General features: G+C 42.2%; 1 protein-coding gene across 1 annotated transcript; it reads left to right on the top strand.

The window, feature by feature from the left end:
- Window positions 1–203: 203 nt before the first annotated feature.
- SMIM28 (small integral membrane protein 28) lies at window positions 204–7,121 on the top strand (the record flags this gene model as incomplete). The annotated part of the gene is made up of 2 exons (XM_084202633.1): window positions 204–314; window positions 6,696–7,121. The coding sequence occupies 2 exons, from the start codon at window positions 204–206 to the stop codon at window positions 7,119–7,121; spliced, it is 537 nt and encodes a 178-aa protein (XP_084058759.1).
- Window positions 7,122–19,663: the final 12,542 nt, after the last annotated feature.

The following is a 19,663-nucleotide window of genomic DNA, read 5'->3' as shown; positions in this document are numbered from 1 at the left end:
TCTGAGATCTATTTGCTGGGCTTCCTGACGACGAGGGGGTGTCTAACTTCTTTTTTTTCTTTTCTGCTGGAAAGGGGATGCTCTTTGAGAGGGATCATTAGCTGCCAGCAGCCCGGCTGGGTCAAGGCTGGGAGGCGGAGACGCGGCTGCCAGCGGCGAAGCAAGGTGGAGGCACGAAGACAGAAGACCAGGTTAATGAAAGCATGAGGTGGCTCTTGGGCAGCAGCTTGAAAAATTTTGGACATGCTGACAGGGGAAACTATGACTGGCTAAACAGTGAACCAGGTGGGCCACTTCTGGAAACAGAGCTTCAGGTCTGTACCCCCCTGCTCATCTCTGTGGCATGTCCTTTGACTTTGCATGTGCGTGAGTGTCTGTGTAACGCCTCAGTGTAGAGGGCAGGGTAAATCCGGGGCGTTGGGACGTACCAAAGCAGCTCTGATCAATCACATACGGTCGGAGCATCTCTTCATTGCTGTTAAGTCTTTTCAAACACATTTGCCGAGGAGAAAAACCTCAGATGGAAAAATTTTGCTGGGGTGGCAGGTAAGGAAGTTTAATTACTTCTTTTAAGCATAAGGCATCCTTGATTTCCCTTCTGTTGAAGGCGTGTTTACGCACGGATCTGGTCCCGGGAAGCTTTCTGCAGATGTCGCCAGTCCGTGGCGGGCAGCGCTGAACTCTTGTTCCCTAAGCTGGGCGCTGATTACTTCTGCCAGAGAGGATCACAGGCAGCCCAGCGGGGGGAGGGAGGGAGGGAGGGAGCCCCCAGAGATGAAAACACAGCCTGCTTTCTGGCTGTGTCTGGGATGCAGCAAAAGGGTTTCTCCGATCAAAACCAGTAATTTAAGGTGCACCTGCTCCCTCCGTAAATGTCCGAAGCGTGTTGCGTTAGCAAATGAACTGGCTGCATTACTCAGCCGGTAGATACAAAGTGTACTGCTGCAGAATAAGTGAGGGTAGGAGCGTGTGAGAGTGCCAAAACAGGACAAAAAGTAGTATTTAAACTTCGCCACGATTTTAAGAAAGTCTGCCTCACTGGTAACATTTCCAGAGTTAGAACAGCAATGGCAATGTCTTCACACCTCGAGACTGCTTTTATCTGACAGGGAGAAACAGCTTCACTAGAGTCACATTCCAACAAGTATTTGAAAATTCCCTGTAAATCCAGGCTCGCTTCTAAATTATGTGTCATTACTCATGGATACAAAACCACATAAAATGTTTTTCTATTTGCCAGTGTTACATGTTTCTGCTTTCTGCAAGCAATAATGAATCAGCTGCAAGAAGCAGGACAGAGACTGGAAAAGAACCTATGGGGGGACCCCACCCTAATGACTTCAGACTTTGTTCCCAATCCACTTAAAACATTTCAGAAGTATTGGTTTCCTGATTCAACTTCAAAAGATATTAGTATAAATATGGGCTATCTAAACAAAAATAATTTTAATGGAGTTCTAAGTATGCTAGCAAATCACTACCAACATAATAAATCTTAGCACAACTCAATCACTTCAATGGGAATTTCAGGAAGCAAAATAAACTTTCATTTTTCCATCCTCACACAAAAGCTTCCCTTAACCTCCTGTTTTGCCTTATGAGGTCACTCCCTCCCAAGGCAGGTACTACCCCCATTCTGTCTGGACACACAGCTCAGCTCCAAGCCCACTCCTTTGCTCATCACGGATACACCACACAGCTCAGCCACACTCTGCATTTCCCTCCTTTGCCAACAGGCACAAAGTGAAACCTCATCTCAACTGATATGGGTCACATAATCTGTAAGCTGGAACTGTACATGCTCAGCACGTTAAAAAAACATTGGCAGACAGATCACTAATGAAAAGCTTTACTCCTTCCAGTATGTGCTCAGTGGCTGGGGGAAACTGAGCCTCTGCTTCAGTCCCTACAAATATATAAATGAAAGGAGGAGAATAAGCAATGTCCAAATTATACCCTACTACGAATAAGTTTTGGAAAAACAACACTTTTTAGAAATATGATCCCTTTTACTTACATGCTCTTTTCTGCCTTTATTTTAAAAAGGATATTTTCCCATATTTATGTGTCTGTAACTTATTTCATGCTGGAAGTCAGATGGCTATTTTTGTCACTTACAAACCTGACAATACGTGCTTGTGATGACACATGCAGAGCACACTGATCTCCAATGAAGCAGCATCAAACAAAACCAGTCAATTAATAACTTCCTCAGCCACTTCATATGCCTGGTGTGGAAACTTTCAGGTATAAAACAGTCGAGGATTTTACCTTAAATATGTTCTGAAGTTGTATTTCTTTCAATTAATGAAGATTGAGTTTGATTTCTAGAAAATTTTATTTTCCAGTTCTGGCAGCTATTCCTGATACCTATACACAGTGGTTACTTTTCTAGTTTTAGAGCTTCAGCTGCAGAAGTTAGTTTTAGGTCAGTTTAGAACAAGTTTTAGCTTAGCATTTCAGAAACTTAAGGGACCTTTGATTCATTGTATTAAAATTATCCCCATTTTTAGTGTCATTTTTTAAATGCCTACTAGATTTTCCAAGTGTTTATGTTAAGATCTTTGCAACATTCTTCTATAGCCCTTTAGGCAGTCATTGCAGAAATGGAAACCAAACCACAATAGAAAAAGAGGGACTAATATTGATCAATTGTCTCCTAATACATTTGATATATTTCTACTTATATATGCATACAAGAAGTCCATCATTGTCCTTTTGGAACTACATCTCAAAGTAAAATCTGTCCATGTAATGTTTGGCAGCAGGCAGCATCAAAATGGATACATAACTCCCTGTTCAGGCCTGGGGCACCTGTGGGGCAGTACTTATGGAAAACTATTTCAGCTCAAATAATACACTGAGCAGCCTGCAAATAACTTCACCCAGACAGGAGAGTCTGAACACTAGCTGAGTTTAAACAGCTATGAGCACTCTGAAACACAGACTGAGCAGTACCAGTCTTTATTGACACCTGTTAGCATGCAGAAAAAGCATGGAGCTGTGTCAGGGGAGGTTTAGGGGAGGTTTAGGTTAGATATGAGGAAAGATTTTTCGCTCAGAGGGTGGTTGGGCATCAGAACAGGCTCCCCAGGGCAGTGGTCACAGCACCAAGCCTGACAGAGTCCAAAAATCATTTGGACAATGCTCTAAGGCACATGGTGTGACTCTTGGGGTGTCCTGCACAGGGCTAGGAGTTGGGCTCAATGATCCTGATGAGTCCCCTCTAACTCAGTGTATTTTATAAGTCTATAATATTGCCTAATTCTTGATCCTATCTGCTTTACATGCCACTAATTTGCAGATCATAGTAAAAGTCACTTACTGTTCTTCAACAACTATACAGTAGTTGTGAAACAAAAGAAAAAACTGAACAAATTTATAATGCCTTCTTTTGCACACACTACTGAATAGGTAGCCACAGGCACTGGTTACTGTGGTTATTTTGATATAGAATAGAACAAGAAAGGAGCAGTTCAGGTGGAAGGGGTCTGCAATGGAAATCTAGTCCAACCACCCGACCACTTTACTCAGTACCAGAGAATATGGGCTGCTTTGTAATAACCTATGCAGTTTTTGACCAGATCCCACAGTGCAATAAAGTACTTGCAGGTTCAGGGCACTGCCTTTTCTACCTTCAGAGACAGCAATACAGGTGCAGAATTTTTGCAGACCATTCCCAAGGATCTCAAACCAACCAGGCTGGACTGCCAACCAGGCAGTCAAACCAACGAGTAACCCACAAGGAACACCTCCACTGATGTGTCTTGCCCCTTCCCCAGAGCACCTGGCAGCAGAGACAGGAGTACAGCTCCCCAGGAGAACATTTGCTTTACCACACAGCAGGCAGTCCTCTCTCCTCCCACAGTCTTCTGACTCAGTCACTGCATACTCCACACACCCTGCAACACGGTACCCCGAGGTATTGAGGCGTTCATCTCCTTCCCTGAGCAATCTATTACAGCCCTGACGAGGCACTTTGTGCACAACAGTGTAATTAAAAATTATGTGTGTTGCAGAGCAAATTAAGGATTTCACAGATTTCAAAAATGCTGGCATTTATTCAGGCTTGAGAGCTTGATTCTGCAATTTTAGAAATAGTGCTATAGGTTACTCTTGGAGAGCCTTTAAACAAGAAGAGTTTTCAGGCCAGTAACCCACTGATGCCCTAAGGTGTCCTTTTGTGGCTGCCTCACAGACTGTTGCCATCTAAGCTAGCTCATACCACAAATAGTTGCACTCCTTCCATTATTTTACCACTAGATGCGAACTGTGCCCTCCAACAACAATGTATTTTGCACATTTCTCTTAAAAGGTACTTCATTGCAAGGCCCAAGACCTCTGGGTTCTGGAGCTTTGTAGCTTACTGGGCTTTGGAGCAAAGCATATTTCCTTGAGAGCCAAGACCATTTGTTAATCCCTTCCATCACGCCTGCCCTTTCCCTCCCTTCTGGAGTGCAGTACTTGTGCACAGCCTTGTCTTTCAGCCCTAACTCTGTGCTTCCCCCAGCACAGGGAGGATGCACTGTCCTTGACATCACTCAACATGCAAATAGCACTGCAGTCAAATTTATACGGAAGCTGCACTGGGTTTAAATGATAACTGGGCTTTTGTATACCTGTTACTAATCTCATGCAGGAAACACTGGCAATCTCACTCTCTGTCCTGACAAACCACCAGAATACTGTGCAACTCAGATCCCAAGACCAAGGCTTAACCTGGATGAAAGGCTGCTCCCTACTAATTAAAACCAAAACTTAGACTTGGATTTTAAAAACAAGCTCTTCATTGATCAGGAATAATGCTGTCCATTATAAGCTCAGCTCTTCTCAATATTTACTGTAAGTGTATCAGTAACATACCAGTATCAGTATGTCTCCACATACACATACTGCTGAATGCTTTTTTCTCATTTTCTCTTGGAATGTTTCATGCATCTCATAAGGCACACTAAAAAAGCATTAACAAACTTTTAAAAAATCCCCTCATTTAAAAAAAAATATTTAATGTCTGCATTGGAAGAACGGCTGAAACAGTTTCTTCCAATTTTGCTCTTTCCTGACACCCATTGAATGGTCAGATGAGACAACAGCTTATACAGCCAGAAAATCTTTAATAAAAAGCATCAATAAATATAAAATAGTTTTATAATAAGCTTTTTTTGGGATGAAAGACCATTGGGGAAAAAAATAGCATAATTGCTAATCTGCTAAGGTTTCAGTGTAATTTAAAATAACTTTAATGCATTTAGCTTCAGACCCACAATACCTTAGGGAAAAAATAGAAAAGCAGTAATCTCCCCTACATTATTTGTTAGGAGCCAATGCCTATTTACTTTTCTTAGGCATGACCACATAATAATAATTTCATAATATGACAACAAAGCAAAGAGGTTACAAATGACTGGTAGATAACCAGTTGAATATAGATTAGAGCATGATTTTGTAGCTAGGAGAATGACTGTGATTCCTGGAAGAATAAGAACAGAGATTTTTTGTAGGCTAAGGAGACGCTGGAGTTGCTGTCCTTTTACAATGCCATTGCTGCAAACAGGCCAGTTTGCATTCCTGCTTCCAAACCCTTTGGGAAAAGAATCACTGAAGTTCTCCTAGCCTGAATGGCACCTTCACACAAATAAAGGAAATCTGATCCATTGACCAGTTTAGTCTCACCATGCAAGTGTGGAAAAGCCACCTCACAGCACTAATCAAGAGCTTACAAAGGGAATGACTTGATAAACAGCATTGTAGGGTTTGGGTTTTCCTTCTGCCCTAGACTAGACCCTGAATGAGACCCAATGAATTATTGGGTCTGATGGAGTCAGACTGGAAAGAAGATATACTAAATTTTAAAACTAAAGCTAACACAACACAGGAGCACAAATGGCTTTGTTGGTTTTTCTCATAGCTTATGACTCCAGTTAACATTACATCACAATTCAAAAGCTGTGGGACAGAGGTCTTTTGTGCTACAGTTGCAGAAAACAAAGCTAACACAGCAGTCACAACTGTCATTTCTCTTACACCAGAAGTTTTTTTTCTGTAGTTCTAAACAGGAAAAAATGATTCTTGGATCACTGGCAGAGCAAGATCAAGAGGTCGAGTCCAAGCTGTCCTGTCCAATAAAAACACTGTGTTTTATTTGGAATTGGCCTGTGAGGTTAGAACAACCCAAAAAGCAGGTATTGTAGGCAATGGCCCCTGTTTGAAAGGGCTAGTTGTCATAATATCTCTTCTTTAAACAATTTTCCAAACACAAAGAAGCTACACCAGATGGTGAATCACCAACCTCTTTCATCTGCAATTCAACGTTCTCCCAAATTTTAAAAGCCTGACCAGTCTCCTGCGAAGTTGACTGGCCCCGCTATAATCCAAGAGTAATAAAATATCACACAAAATTGCATATACTTCCAGGCTGATGGGGTTTTTTCCCCATTGGAGACAGGGTTTTCTAATAATCCAACAGTCTGCAACTTCTCTGGGGTTTTTGTCTCTGGCTGTAATTTGCTTTAATTGGCCAGTAAATAGAATTAATGAGGCTGCAAAACATACTGCTTGATTTGTACTGGTGCAGAGAGAAAGAAATTTGGAAAAGCAACTGCTACGTCACAAGGCAGAGATGGGGAATGCGGTTTTCCTCTCTGATTAGGAGATCTCCAGGAATCCAACATCCTTTCCATTTTCTGTGGTTACAGAGCAGACAGCAGACGAGCTCAACCAAAGAGGACATCGAGCCATTTCTGTGTATCATATTGCCTGCCACCATGATGCTCTTCCTGGCATTCCTGCTGCTCTTCCTGTACCGCCGCTGCCAGCGCCCCGCCCAGCAGGGACAGATCTTCAGCATCGACCTTCCCGAGGCCCTGCCCGAGCACGACGTCTCCAGCTTCCTCTCTGCCCTGCCCTGGAGCAGCGAGCAGAGCTTCCACTACTCCACGCTGCTCCCCGACGCCACGCTGCTCTCGGTGTGCTTGCCTCCCTCCTACGAGGAGGCCACCATGAAGAATTCCCTGGAAGGGGCTGATGCTGAGCCCTCTCCAGACCCAGTGCCTCCTTACGAAGAGAGCGCGCCGCAGACCAGCAGCGCCACGGGAACCTCCTGCAGGGAGCACCTGAGCTGAAGCGTGCAGACCAAAGGCAGAACTGCTGTGGCCTTTAAAATCTGCGGAAAGATCCCAAATGAGGCACAAAACCAATGAATTGATGGAGGAGTAGGACACTTGAAGTAACGGGGACTGCGCCTCTGCACCTCACCCCAGGGTTCTCTACCTTCCATTTGTGGCAAGCGTGCAGCACCAAGCCCAATCCAGACTGGTAACGTGGGGATTCCAGTTAACAAACGTGTCATGCAGGGATTAAACTTAGAGGAAAGCTGGGAAGCTCTCCCTCTGTAATCCCTCAGCTACAATGAAATGCCAATGATGCTATAGATTCAGCAATCACAAAAAGGGCTTTTAGCACATACGTGTTCCAGTTTGGGTTTGTTTTGGGGTTTTTTTCTATTTTATGCATTTATATTTAAATGAGTTTTTGACAAGCTGAGTTGCTCAGTCTGTGTGTGTTTACATCACATCATTCTGCAGTGCTCTGGAATGATCACAACAGCTCTCAGGAAAGCAAATCAATATATAACCTCTACAAAATTTTCAGTAACCATCCCCAAAGGTTCAGATGTGCACTGTGAATAAAGGCTGTCTTTTCTCACAATTGGACAATGAGGAGAAGCAGCAGCCAGGGAAGACCTGATTGTTCTGGGGGAGGAGGCCTCCATGCAAGAGCACACTCACTCTATTGCTACAAGCTGCTTGCCAAGGTCTGCAAGGTCCCAGCATTCTCAGTTGACTTTTTTTCCAAGACTAAAATAATGAACCACGTGACTTACTTGGTGCAGTGTGTAAAGGAGTTGAGGAAAAATTAATAAAATCAAGTGCACCAAAAAAGCCCTGGTCTGTATTTCAAAACAGCATTATAATCCCTTCCCCTTCATCCCTAGGGCAGGGTGAGGCTAGCTCAAGGGTGTTGGAGGCCGTGGTTCAGAGGGCTTGCATATGCTTTCAGGAAATGATGTATGTCATCTCTAATTCTTTCTTACAGGATAGCATTTTCACAAGCTGATAGATGCTCTTGTTACAGAAGGTGGTTGCCACAGGTCCTGACAGCCTCAAAGGTTGTGTTGGCAAGCCAGAGACAAATGCAGTGCCATGGAATAGCTGACACCTACAAGGAGGAAACTGTCAGAGCAGCTGGTGCAGCCTTGGTGCAACTCACAAACCCAAAGGCTTGCACTTGGTGATTCCAACAGCTGTCAGGAGGTGTCAATAAGAGCCAGTCCTGCTCTACCCATGTGCCTTTAAAAAAACCCAACAAAAACAACAACACAATAACAGAAGAAAAACCCTCACTGTACAGCAAAAGGAAGGCCACTTTAGAGCTGCAAGGTGGTTGAATTCTGTGTTATGCCAACAGTGACACAATCGCAGTAACCAAATAGTCCATATCAAAACTGATGTTCCACTCATACATTTCTCTTACAACAAAGAAAAAAAAAAGCATTTTTTTATTTAGGAAAAAAAGAGTTATTTTCTTGAACTACAAATTTGAGTTAATTCTTTTTCTAATGTTCCATTTGGGTCATCAAACTGAAGCAGCAGATGTTTTGGAAAACTCCAAATTCAATCAACCTTTTTTTTTTTCAGACTATATCTGGGAACAGTTCCCAGTATTTGCTGATGTGTTTGAAAGTACCATATTCTAATGCCTCCTCACATTTTCTTTACTTCCTTAATATTTAGTACATGCAGTTGTTGCTAAGGAAAGCTGGAAAAATACAAGAGCCCCAGACAACATACCTAATTGGAAAGGTGCAAAGGTGTGGGGTTCAAAGGTAAACCACTTCTGCCCCTGGTGTCTGTATATTCCACTAACTTCAGGGGAATTGCATGGATATGCTTGAAAACTCACACATTGTCATGTCAAGTGGAATATATTTGGATATATTCAAATTGAATATATTGCTTTAAAAGATCTTAGGAGATTTACTGTGTTCTGAAATGAGTTATGCTGTTCTTCAGCACCATCTCTTGTTTACCCTTAACTTGGGTAGTGCCTCTGGGCTCATCACTCTAAACTGCTCTCTAGCTACCTTAGTTACAGTTCAGAAAAATTTTGACTGGTATTTCTTGTGACCAAGACTGATATACTTCTATAGCTAGTTGAGAATTGCTATTCTCTGCAAGAATATAGAGAGTGATTGTGTTTCACACAGTATTTATTGGATAACTCTCACATCCTGCTTTAGAGAAATAGTTTCTGATTGTTAGCATTGCTAAAGACAACTAAAAACAGACACTTGCTCAAATCCATACTAACAGAAACACTGCCATTACTTAAATTCCTCCTTCTAGTAAACTGCTTTTTATTCCATCTGGAATTGGTATCCCTTATCTCATTGCATAGATTTGTCTAGTCTTGTGTGTTAATTGTCCCTAGTAGGTTCCAATATAGCCAGCTTCTCTACTCTTAAATCTCCACCCCAAAGAGAAGGCCCACCACGAAAAAAGAAAATAAAAAGAATGTTTCTCAAGCAAATATACTGAAATGAAGTCTCCATTGCCTAGAAGCTGCCTCTGGTCCCATCAGGCTGTGCTCCACACATCTCAGCATCACCATGGTACTGATGTTGGTGCTACTGGCTGTGGAGCAGCTATCAGGTCCTCTGGGCAAACACCTTGAGCATCAAAGCAGAGAGCTCATGACCTGAAAGGAACTCCTGCCTGGCAATAGGAGCAGCCATAGGTGCCATGGGAAGATCTCCCATTGTTTTAGCTGCAGTAATCTGAAAGGTGGAGGTTTAGAGCACCCCATCTAAAAGAAAGATGTTGGAATTGTGACCATAAACAAAAAAAAAATGAGGAGACATTAAGTTTTCAATTACATAAAAAGTAACTGCAAACACAGTAAAATAGGGACCCCTCATGCCTACACCAATCTGAACTGGTGCTAATGATTGTAAACTGGAGCAAGATTAAGTCAGAAAAGAAATCTCTAAAAGTGGAGTGTAGGTTTAAAGGGCAGTGAAGCAGAGAATGCCCTGAGAAGGTTGACAAACGTCTGTCCAGAATGATGAAGGCTCCTGAATAGAGCAGAGAATGGATTAGATGTCTTCTCTGTGTCCTTTCCTGTTCCTCTGCCCTGAAGTTGCACCAAAGTAAATTTTGTTCCTTGTTTCCAAATTATATGAAATCAGATGGCAGTTTCTTTGAAAATTTCTTAGGAGATTTCCTGTGCATCCAGGAATTACTGTAACATTGACATTGTACTCTATAGCCACAAGGTCCATTTTCTTTTTTTTTTTTTTGTTTAAATCTTGTATCTGCTAGTACACATACAAATGATGAACTCACCTTGATGTGAAGGGTAATTGTAATTCATTTTTTCTATTATGAAAATAGTAATGAGCCCTGATGAGATTAATTATGTACACACTACCCCTTGTTTCTATTTAGTAGGAAACCATGGAACAATACAGATCCTTTCATTAGGGGGGCTTCCCAAGCTTAGAGAGCAATCTCTGTGCTTGTCTTCCCCCTGAGAGCTGCCAGACTCCCTCACTGACATGGGTCCATGGTTCTGCAGAGCAAGGCGAGTGCACGCCTTGCACACATGGCAGATTCTTGACCAAAAGACATTTAATGGGAAACAACAGAGGCAATTTGTACAAAATAGCTCTTCTAGACACCCACTGAAAGCATTCAGCAGGTATCTCCAATAATGCCACAGTAGTTCCATATTAATAGAATATTCTGCCTGTCTCATTTTAGCCAAAGGAAGAAAGGATGACACAGCTCTTGGCAACCACTGTGGGATCTCAGAAAATAACATCTCACATAAAATTGATGCATGCTTCTGCATAGATGGAACATCTGGCACCTGATCTTGGCTGAATTTAAAACTAACTCGTGACTCATAGGTTTGCACTTGCCAATGGTAAAATGTGCTTTTCAAAACAGAATAGTCACTGCTTGGCATGATGAAGTAATCCCTGGTCTAGGGAAGGCAGAATAAGCATTTCAGTTCATACATTTCACTTCAGAGAGATCCTCACCTGTAACCATTATCTTGCCTAGAAATTTAGAAACCCAACTGAAGTGGAAAACACTTTGAAAAAAGGAAACCAAACAAACCCTGACACTATATCTTTATGATAGTTTCATAATATTGCAGTGGTCAAGAAAGAACTATCCCCAAAATAAAACTCTTCACTTAATCCACGCTTTAAAGGATTTCACTTGGGCTCTTATGGGAGCAAAGCCTCCAAACGCAGACACACAACTACTTTTGCTAGTACAAACTCCAGTGGCATGAACTATATATGCTCCAGTTGTGAAAACTCTTACAAATGCAGGTTTTATCAATAAGAGAAAGTGAGTGGGCACTCTTATTCTGGTTAGGAGAGTAATTTTATTTGGGTGAGAGTTTTTTTCTGTTGGGTTTTTTTTTGTTGGTTTTTTTTCCCACAAATTTTCAAGAACAAACATTGCACAAAAACATCAGATAAGGATAAGCTGAATGCTTATGGCAAATAAATTATTCACTGACTCCTCTCTCAAAAACTGTCATAAGTGAAACAGCGATGAATTTTTAATAATGGAATTTCCTTATTTCAGTCTGTTAGTAAATAATCATGTCATGCCGTGACTTTCATTACAAAGCAGTTCTATTCCTCACTTGGACAATGAGGTCTCCTGCAGAACAGGAGAGGCATGAGAGTGTGGAGCCTGAGGAAGGTGTCCTCTGTAATAAAGACAGCCTGCCATTCTCAGTGCTATGGCTAGCAAGGCTGGGCACAGCTAACAAATCAGTGCTGCAGATGCCTGGGTGGGGATGAAAACAGCAAAACCTCATTGGAGACTCTGGGATACACTCTGGGATACATGGCTAGGCTGAGAGCAGTGAAAATGTACTTTCACAAGGTTTTCATTTAAAAGGTAGAAAAATGCCAATATCTTTCATGTTTGTTGAGGGCATGAAAGAATCAAACTTGTCTGTGAGTTTCACTCCATCAGTAGTTTTACTTCTGATTATTCACAGGAATAGTTACTGTCAGAATATTACTGTCAGAAATTAAGGTTAAGGAAGAAGCAGCAATCAAAACTGTAGTACTCAGAATTTCATAGAAACAAAGCATAGAATCGTTGGGGTTGGAAAAGGCCTCTAAGATCATCAAGTCCAACTTCTAGCCCAGCATTGCCATGTTCACTGCTAGACCATGTAAATGACACATCTACATATTTTTTGAATGCTTCCAGGGATGGTGACACAGCCACTCTCCTGGACAGCCTGTTTCAATGCTTGATAACTGCTTAGTGAATAAATTTTTCCTATTATATCCGATTTAAACCTTCCCTGGTGCAATTTTTCCTCTCTTCTTGTCACTTTTTACCTGGGAGAAGAGTCCAACCCCTACCTCACTATGAACATCCTTTCAAACAAGTTGTGCCATTAATGTCATTATCTTATGGAGCCCCTTTTATATTAATTTGTCCCTACAATGTCAGCATTATTTTATTCTTGAATGGTTATTCTTGTTATTTTTTTTCTTGAATGCTTACCTTAGAACTTTTCAGACATTTCCATCTGAGACAAAAATAAATACTTCAAAGCAAGAGAGCAAGGACAGGCAATCCTCCCCAGTCATGTCAGGCACCTTCACAGGTCTATCTTTTGTTTTATATTATGTTATTTTAGTTATTTTAGTGTTTTGGCTTCTTATTTTGGTTTTTTTTTTTTTTCAGGTTCAAACTAAGAGAACTGAATGCATGTTTTTTTTAGCTCTTCGAATACTAATGAATTGAATTCCTTTAGTGGCCTTCCAAGCACAAAGCACAGGAAGCAAAGCCATACTCTTCCTGCCCTACATCATCAAGTATCCTAAAAGGAAAGGAATGTGAAAAAGATCACAAATCAGGATGAAAAAAGGTAAGAAAGAGAAATGCCCATCCAGAAATAAACCTCTCACAAAATTGCTTTCTCCTCCCTGACTTCCTATTTTTCACTTCTCTCTCCTTTGGCTTTATTTTAATTTTCTGCCAACTATCTAAAAGACAACACAGAAAGGAAAACTTCCTCCACAGACTGACCCACGGCTGTAGAGAGCAAAACTAAGTGTCATGTGTTATCTTCCACTAGTAATCTGGAATATCTCCTTGTGATTTTTAAATGCTTTGCACAGAGTCAGTTTCCACTGCAGGTAAACCAGACAAATTCAAACATATTTCTACCAACACATTTCCCTTCTTGTGTGCCAACAACACACCAAATAATTGAAAGAGCACCATTAAAAACTCAGCATGCGTTTCAGTTCTGTGGTGCTTTTCCTCTCATTTTCTTCCAGTTTGGAAAACTCAGAGTTGACAACCCTCTCAGATGTTAGTATGGCCTAAGGTACTTCAGAAAGTATGTACACCTATGTTTTAGGAAAAAAAAAAAACTTGATGGGAGTTAGCTTGTTTATAAACCCTATCACTCACCCCTTTTTCACTTCTCTTAATGAATCATATAAAAGGCTGATTTCTAGTGGTTTCTAGCAGCAAAACATTGTGGTCATCAGGAACTAAAAAATGCCGCTGTCATGCAATGAAAGGAAAAAAAAATTAAAATAAAAGTAGATCCATTAGCACAGCCCTTCAGTGTTTGGCTGCATCAGGAAGATCAAAGCAGACAGAGGACATTATTTTGGAGACAGAAGAAGCCACACAAGTACAGTCCTGTCCAGCACAATTCTGGGGCTTTCACAGTGATTCTTTTCCCCAGCATTACCAGAAATCATCACCCGGAGGAAAAGCACGGTGCTACGTGGCAGAGGAGCGGGGTGTCCCTGTGCACAACTGGTGCCACCTGAGGGGTTGGCATCAATGTGCCCAGTGGTGCCCCCCTGCACCAGGAGCTCCTGCACCTCTGCCCTGCTCCTGGGCACCTCTCCAGCAGCCCCAGTCCTGCCACTCCCACCCACAGGAAGGAAAGGCTGAGCGGTCTCAACCTGCCCAGTAAGATCTCTATTGGAAACAAAATAAAATAATCAAGTTATTTGACCCTTAGAGCATATTATTTTATAAAAGTAGCAAGTTAATACACTGGTCACATCTAGATCTGTGTGCAAGTTGTTACGGCAGACTCTATAAAAGAGACACAAAGTAAATCCTTCTTTCTTTCTCTAAAAATATGACCTAACATAAAGTAGAGCACAGCACAAGGAAATAACTACTGTTTGATATTGCATTTTATGCTTTGCAGATCATCCTGTAAATCAGAGGGCTTATTTTCTAATCCATTATTCTTTATCTAACTTATGCATATCTTATTTTAAATAATGTAAATAGAAATTGTAGGGATGGCAGTCAAGGTAAACTATAAACATGAAGCATGCCCAGATACCATATCTGAGAGCTGCACATGAACAGCTCTCTCTCTTTAGCTGACATCTCTTCAAAGATGTCAGCTAAAAAAGCTGACATCTCTTCACCTCCTGTACATTTTCACAATTATCTGGACTCTTTCCAAATGCCCACTCCTACTACCAACTAACCACACATTTGTTGGAGGCATTTATGACTTTTTGGTTTGTCCAGCTTCCCTTATTAACAGATTTTCTGTTTTAGCTGGGACTGGGTGCCAGGAAATATTTACACTACATGCATTAACTTCTAATAAATACCATTTTCTACTTTCGATAGAAGACAAAGAATATTTCCAGAATGGCTTGCATTTAGAGCAATTATACTGATTTTTAAAGAGCTGAAAAGAAATTTTCATGATAATGACAACCTGCTTCCCTGACCGAAGTTACACTGGGCACCACTCCCAGCTGCCAGAAGAGGGGAGCTTGGCAAGGCCTTCTCTCCATTAGGTAGCTTGCCATCATGTTTAACAGACAACAAGATCAAATTCCCATTTTTTCCAGGGCTCAGCTTGTTTGGTGAAACTGGGCACCACCACATCCAACAGCTGCTCTGAGGGAGGTTGGATTTCACTGCTGATGGGCCTTGGAGAGTTTCCAGCAACTCCTGTTCACCCAGTCCCTTGTCCCAGGGCTGTACCAGCCCTTTTTAAAGTTGTATGCCTTTATTTGGTACTTCTCATAAATTACCACAATGGTTCCCAACAACACAGACTATTCCAAGTGGTATTTTTCCAGCTGTTTTGAACCATACATTTTGGCAAAATACCTATTATTCTTAACCCCAGTCATTAGCTCCCGGCAGCCTTGCTCCCAGTTTGTGACAGCTGCACAGCAAAGGTCCCTTGGCTGCAGAACAGCTGCCAGTGGCTGAATGCATCCTTGGGCTGGGCTGGGATCAACTGCCCCAAATGGCACTGGGGCTTCGGATGGAGCCTGTCAGGAGATGTTCTCCTGCATCCTCCAAGTTTCTGGAGATGAGAGAGAACTCCCAAAGCCGTCCAAGAGCACCAGGGGTACAACACAGTGCTGCTGGACCAAGTGGCAGCGTCCTCCAGAGACCCCAGTGGCAGCCCAACAGCGCTGTATTGAACCATTAAGGGTCTGGCAAATCAGCACGGCTGTAAATATTTAATACCAGATACTCTGCTCAGAGTAGGCAAGCACTTACTCATTTTTGTCTCAGTTTCCTTCCCTAGGCACTCTGCACAGAGGGACAGATGGCCTCCCAGCCCCATCAGTGTTTGCTCCTGTGTCCCCTACCCGCACACCTTCCTCAAGGGGCACCTGTGGCAGGCAGATACCCTGATGGGGTCACAGCCTGAGCGGGTACAAGGCCTTATAGATGGCAAAAGGTGAGTAAAGTACACATAGAAGGATCAGGAGGGCTTTTTCCAACACCAAGGGAAGAGCCTGGACATCCCACCAGTTTCCTAGAAACAGGTGCTCACCAAGCACCTGCTGAGTTATGCAGGTTGCTGCACAACCACAAGGATCCATCAGCAGACATTACCTTAATTCACCAAACACAAAACTGCAGCAACCCAGAAGGAGATTCACAGTTCTGGATTTGGAGCCCTGCAGAGAGAGGTAATTGGCAAACAAAGCATCTACTGCTGCCCAGTTTTAACCCAGAGCCTCCACACATCTGCCAGTCAGGGCACCCTTAATCTGGCTGCTGGTTCAATCAAGGGCACAGAAGATAATGGGTAGTAGCAGCCCTTACAGCAGTCAGCTTAAGACAAGAAGGAAAAGCAAAGGCTTTAAAGTCTCACACCCTGTTCACCAGAAGCATTTTACACAGCTCCTTCTGCTTTCCAATTTCTTCCTCTTGAAGAGGCCTGGAAGTTTTGCATCCTCTGGTTCCGCCACTCACACCACTTGGAAAGTTATAATGTCAGATTAAATGCAATTTGTATCAAAGAATAAAAAAATGATAGGACAATTTCTACACTGTTTAAGGCAACTTGAACATTTGACCTACATACTAGATTACAACCATTTTGAGAGGATTTAAATAGCTGCTTTCTATTCTGTACACAGGCTTTCTTCAGCTTTGATACAGCTCCCTGAACAACAGATTTTTCCTGGTATGATATTATGAAGGCAAGGATACTTCCAACAGAGGGAGAATTACTTCTATTCTAGGTCACAGTCAAAAAAAATCAATAAATCTTGTAACTCAACAACTTTAAAAGTATTTAAAAGTACCTGTAGCAAACAGCATTGATAAGCCATGAGGAAACAAGATGCAGCATTACAGACGTCTGCAGCTGCCTCTTTCATCTTGTTTTTCCAAGCTCCCTCGCAAACTAACTTTAATTTGTAATCCAACTTCACCTGTGGCTTGTTTTCTGCAGAACAGTCAGGAGGTTCTCAGGAAACCTTAAGCAATTGTTATGCAGCCAAAATTTATCTTGGTTAGTCTGGTTTCAATTAGGTGCTAGTGCTGCTCCAGACTTTGACTTGGCTGCTACAACCTAGCCTCGTCTTCCCAATCCCACAGGGAGCTGTGGTCCTTTCCCATGCCCATCTGTGAGTAAGCGTAGTGCTTCCCAGTTCTCAGTGAGGAGAAAAGAAGTGAGCTGAATAAAGACCCCTTAGGGATAGGAACATCCACATTTTGTCAGGTCTGCAAAGAGCAGGGCCCGCCGAGAGCTGCCCCCATTCCTGACAGCTTGCTACAAAAGTGCTCAGGATGAGCAGGGATGTGCTTCCTTGGCTCACAAGGAGCCTGCTTTGCAGCTGAGGAAAAAGGCTGTGCTGGATGGCAAGGTTTCCTCAGAACACCACTCCAATGAACTGTGATTGTGCTGCATGGGGCCTGAGTCTGTTCTCCTGCTGGCTTTTCCACCCTGTCGTGGTCTCTCTGTGAAACCTGTATGAAATCGGGTAATTTCAAAAGCACAAAGTTTCTTTCAGTTCCATGGAAACTCAAATTTCAATGAAAGGGACTGCAACAGTGACCTCATTATGGGGTCAGCTTTTGTAAGACACTCAGAAAACCCACATAGAAGGAAAGCTCCGTAAATATGGTGAAAATGTTGCAGTGGGCCCTCTGTGATGCAGCAGAGAATCCAACAAGTCAAAAAGGTACAGAAAAACTGATGTTTGTACTTTGTTGCCCTCAGAACTACAGTAGAACAATGAAGTTATGACAGATTTATTTGCAGAATTAAAGGAGCAAATGCAGACTTTGAACAAGCCATGGAGACAGATGCTTTCTTGAATGCCACACTCTTGAGCTGATCTGCCTGAGTTTCTATGTGCCATTGAGCTGGTTTTACTCACCTGATCTCTTGAAGGAATGAAAATATTGATGGTGCCCCAATGAGCCTGGTGCACATCCAATCTGCATCCACCCTTGCAGTCTTCTCTCAATGCCACTCAAACACCAGAATAATGGAACTAATCTCTTGGAATGGGATATCTTTGTTGGAGAAAGAGGAGAAACGTGCGGGTCTGCCAGATGTGGATTAATTTGTGTGGTGCTGTCAAATGGTTTGTGTCCTATAATTCAAAGGGAATCTCCAGAATAATAAACTTGGATAAAGTACCTAATTTCCTGCATTAAGGAACTAATTTTTCACTTTCATCAACTAAATCATGTGCTGCCTAGAGACAAAACCTGGTCTGAATTAGACTGTAGTATAGCAATACTCATTACCCTCCTACAATAGGCATTTACTGGGGTAGTTCTCACACAAAATCCTCACATTTTTCTTTTTTTTTTAATCTGACCAAGGCCACAATTTATGTAGATTGTGTCCCATCAGATTACGTATTACTTTTTATAATGACATATTTTCCCTGGTTGGTTGTGTGAGTCAGCACAGGCAGGACACAGGAAGAACCACAAAAACCACAAAGACGACATTGATTTCCCTTACCTCACCGACCAGGGGATCCCCAAAGGCAGAGGCACACAGGTGGGACACAGGCACCACAGAGCTTGGCCCGTGCTAGAGGCTCACCAGACCTGCTGTCCTTGCCTGTTTATCGGGGATTCACACAGGTATTTTACCACTGTGCTTTGATCTTTCCTGAAGCAGAGCAGGAATCTCAAGCATGTGTGATAGGGTGCCTCGAAGTCTCTCACAGGCTTATGTTATCTAAACACAGATGTTCTACTTGTCAAACACACAAGGCTAAACAACAATTAGTATGATGTATGTGTTTTTCTACACCCCAGCTGCAAGTCACTTCAGCGTGTTTATAATCCTCCTCACCAGTCTTCTGCTATTATCCCACGTTGGTTGCTCACATCACAATAAAAACATTGTGCCAGCAGGAGCTAGGGAGGGGAGGGAAGAACTTGAACAGTTTGCAAATGTGAAGGGAACAAACTGAATCCCACATTCCAGTATCTTCTCAGAGTTACAGGCTGCTAAAAAATGGAACTGAAGACAACCACGTAAAATTTAAGATTAATATCCGGTGTTCCCAATTAGGGCCTATTTGATGGAATTCTACTTTTGAGGTAGTGTCTCTCAGGACATCAAGCTCTTAAGTGCAAATCAAGGTGTGCAGCTAGTTGTCTTACCAATTTATCTTGCCATCTGTTCATTGAAAAGTTCTTAAATATTCGCAGTCTTCTGTCCTAAGGGCTACCTCTTTTCCAAAAGACTTACCGGGATCACAGCTTGATGCTAGCAAGATGTTTCAAGCAGGATGAGGAAATACCTGTTGAAAGAGCACTGCTAAGGCACTCTACAAGAATTAATAGATGACATGAGACTTGGTTTATCCAAAGAAGGAAAAGTCCAACAAACAAGAGCAACAACCAGAATGACTTTTGAGAAAGGCATTTCAGTTTATTGTCAAGACACTTTCTTCCCTCTTTTCTCAGCAAGTGTTTTAGATAATTTCTAACATGGACTTCCAGTTCAAAGAGGTCACAATTTTTCAGACCTTGGTGATCATTTGAGAGAGCAAGTTTGTGGCACAGAAAGTAATTTTTTAGATTCTTTGTTCCCAAAATCCAACAAGACTCCATATGAGATTGTCACAGCACACAAGAAACTTATCCCATGAATTTGATGACTAATTTGTGCAGTCAGTCCTGGACTTCAAAGCTGCACTTCAAAAAAAGCTTTTATCTTACACAGCTTGCTTGTCTTGGGTTGTGCTTAACAGTCTAAAACCAGAGTAGTGCTTGTGGTTTTTTTAACTCAGAAATAGCCTATCAACTACCTTCTGTGTTTCCAC

This window comes from Fringilla coelebs (genome assembly GCF_963513975.1).
Source record: "Fringilla coelebs genome assembly, chromosome: 3".
Lineage (NCBI taxonomy): Eukaryota > Metazoa > Chordata > Aves > Passeriformes > Fringillidae > Fringilla > Fringilla coelebs.
Note: the sequence above shows the minus strand (reverse complement) of the source record. Positions and strands in the feature narration are given on the sequence as shown.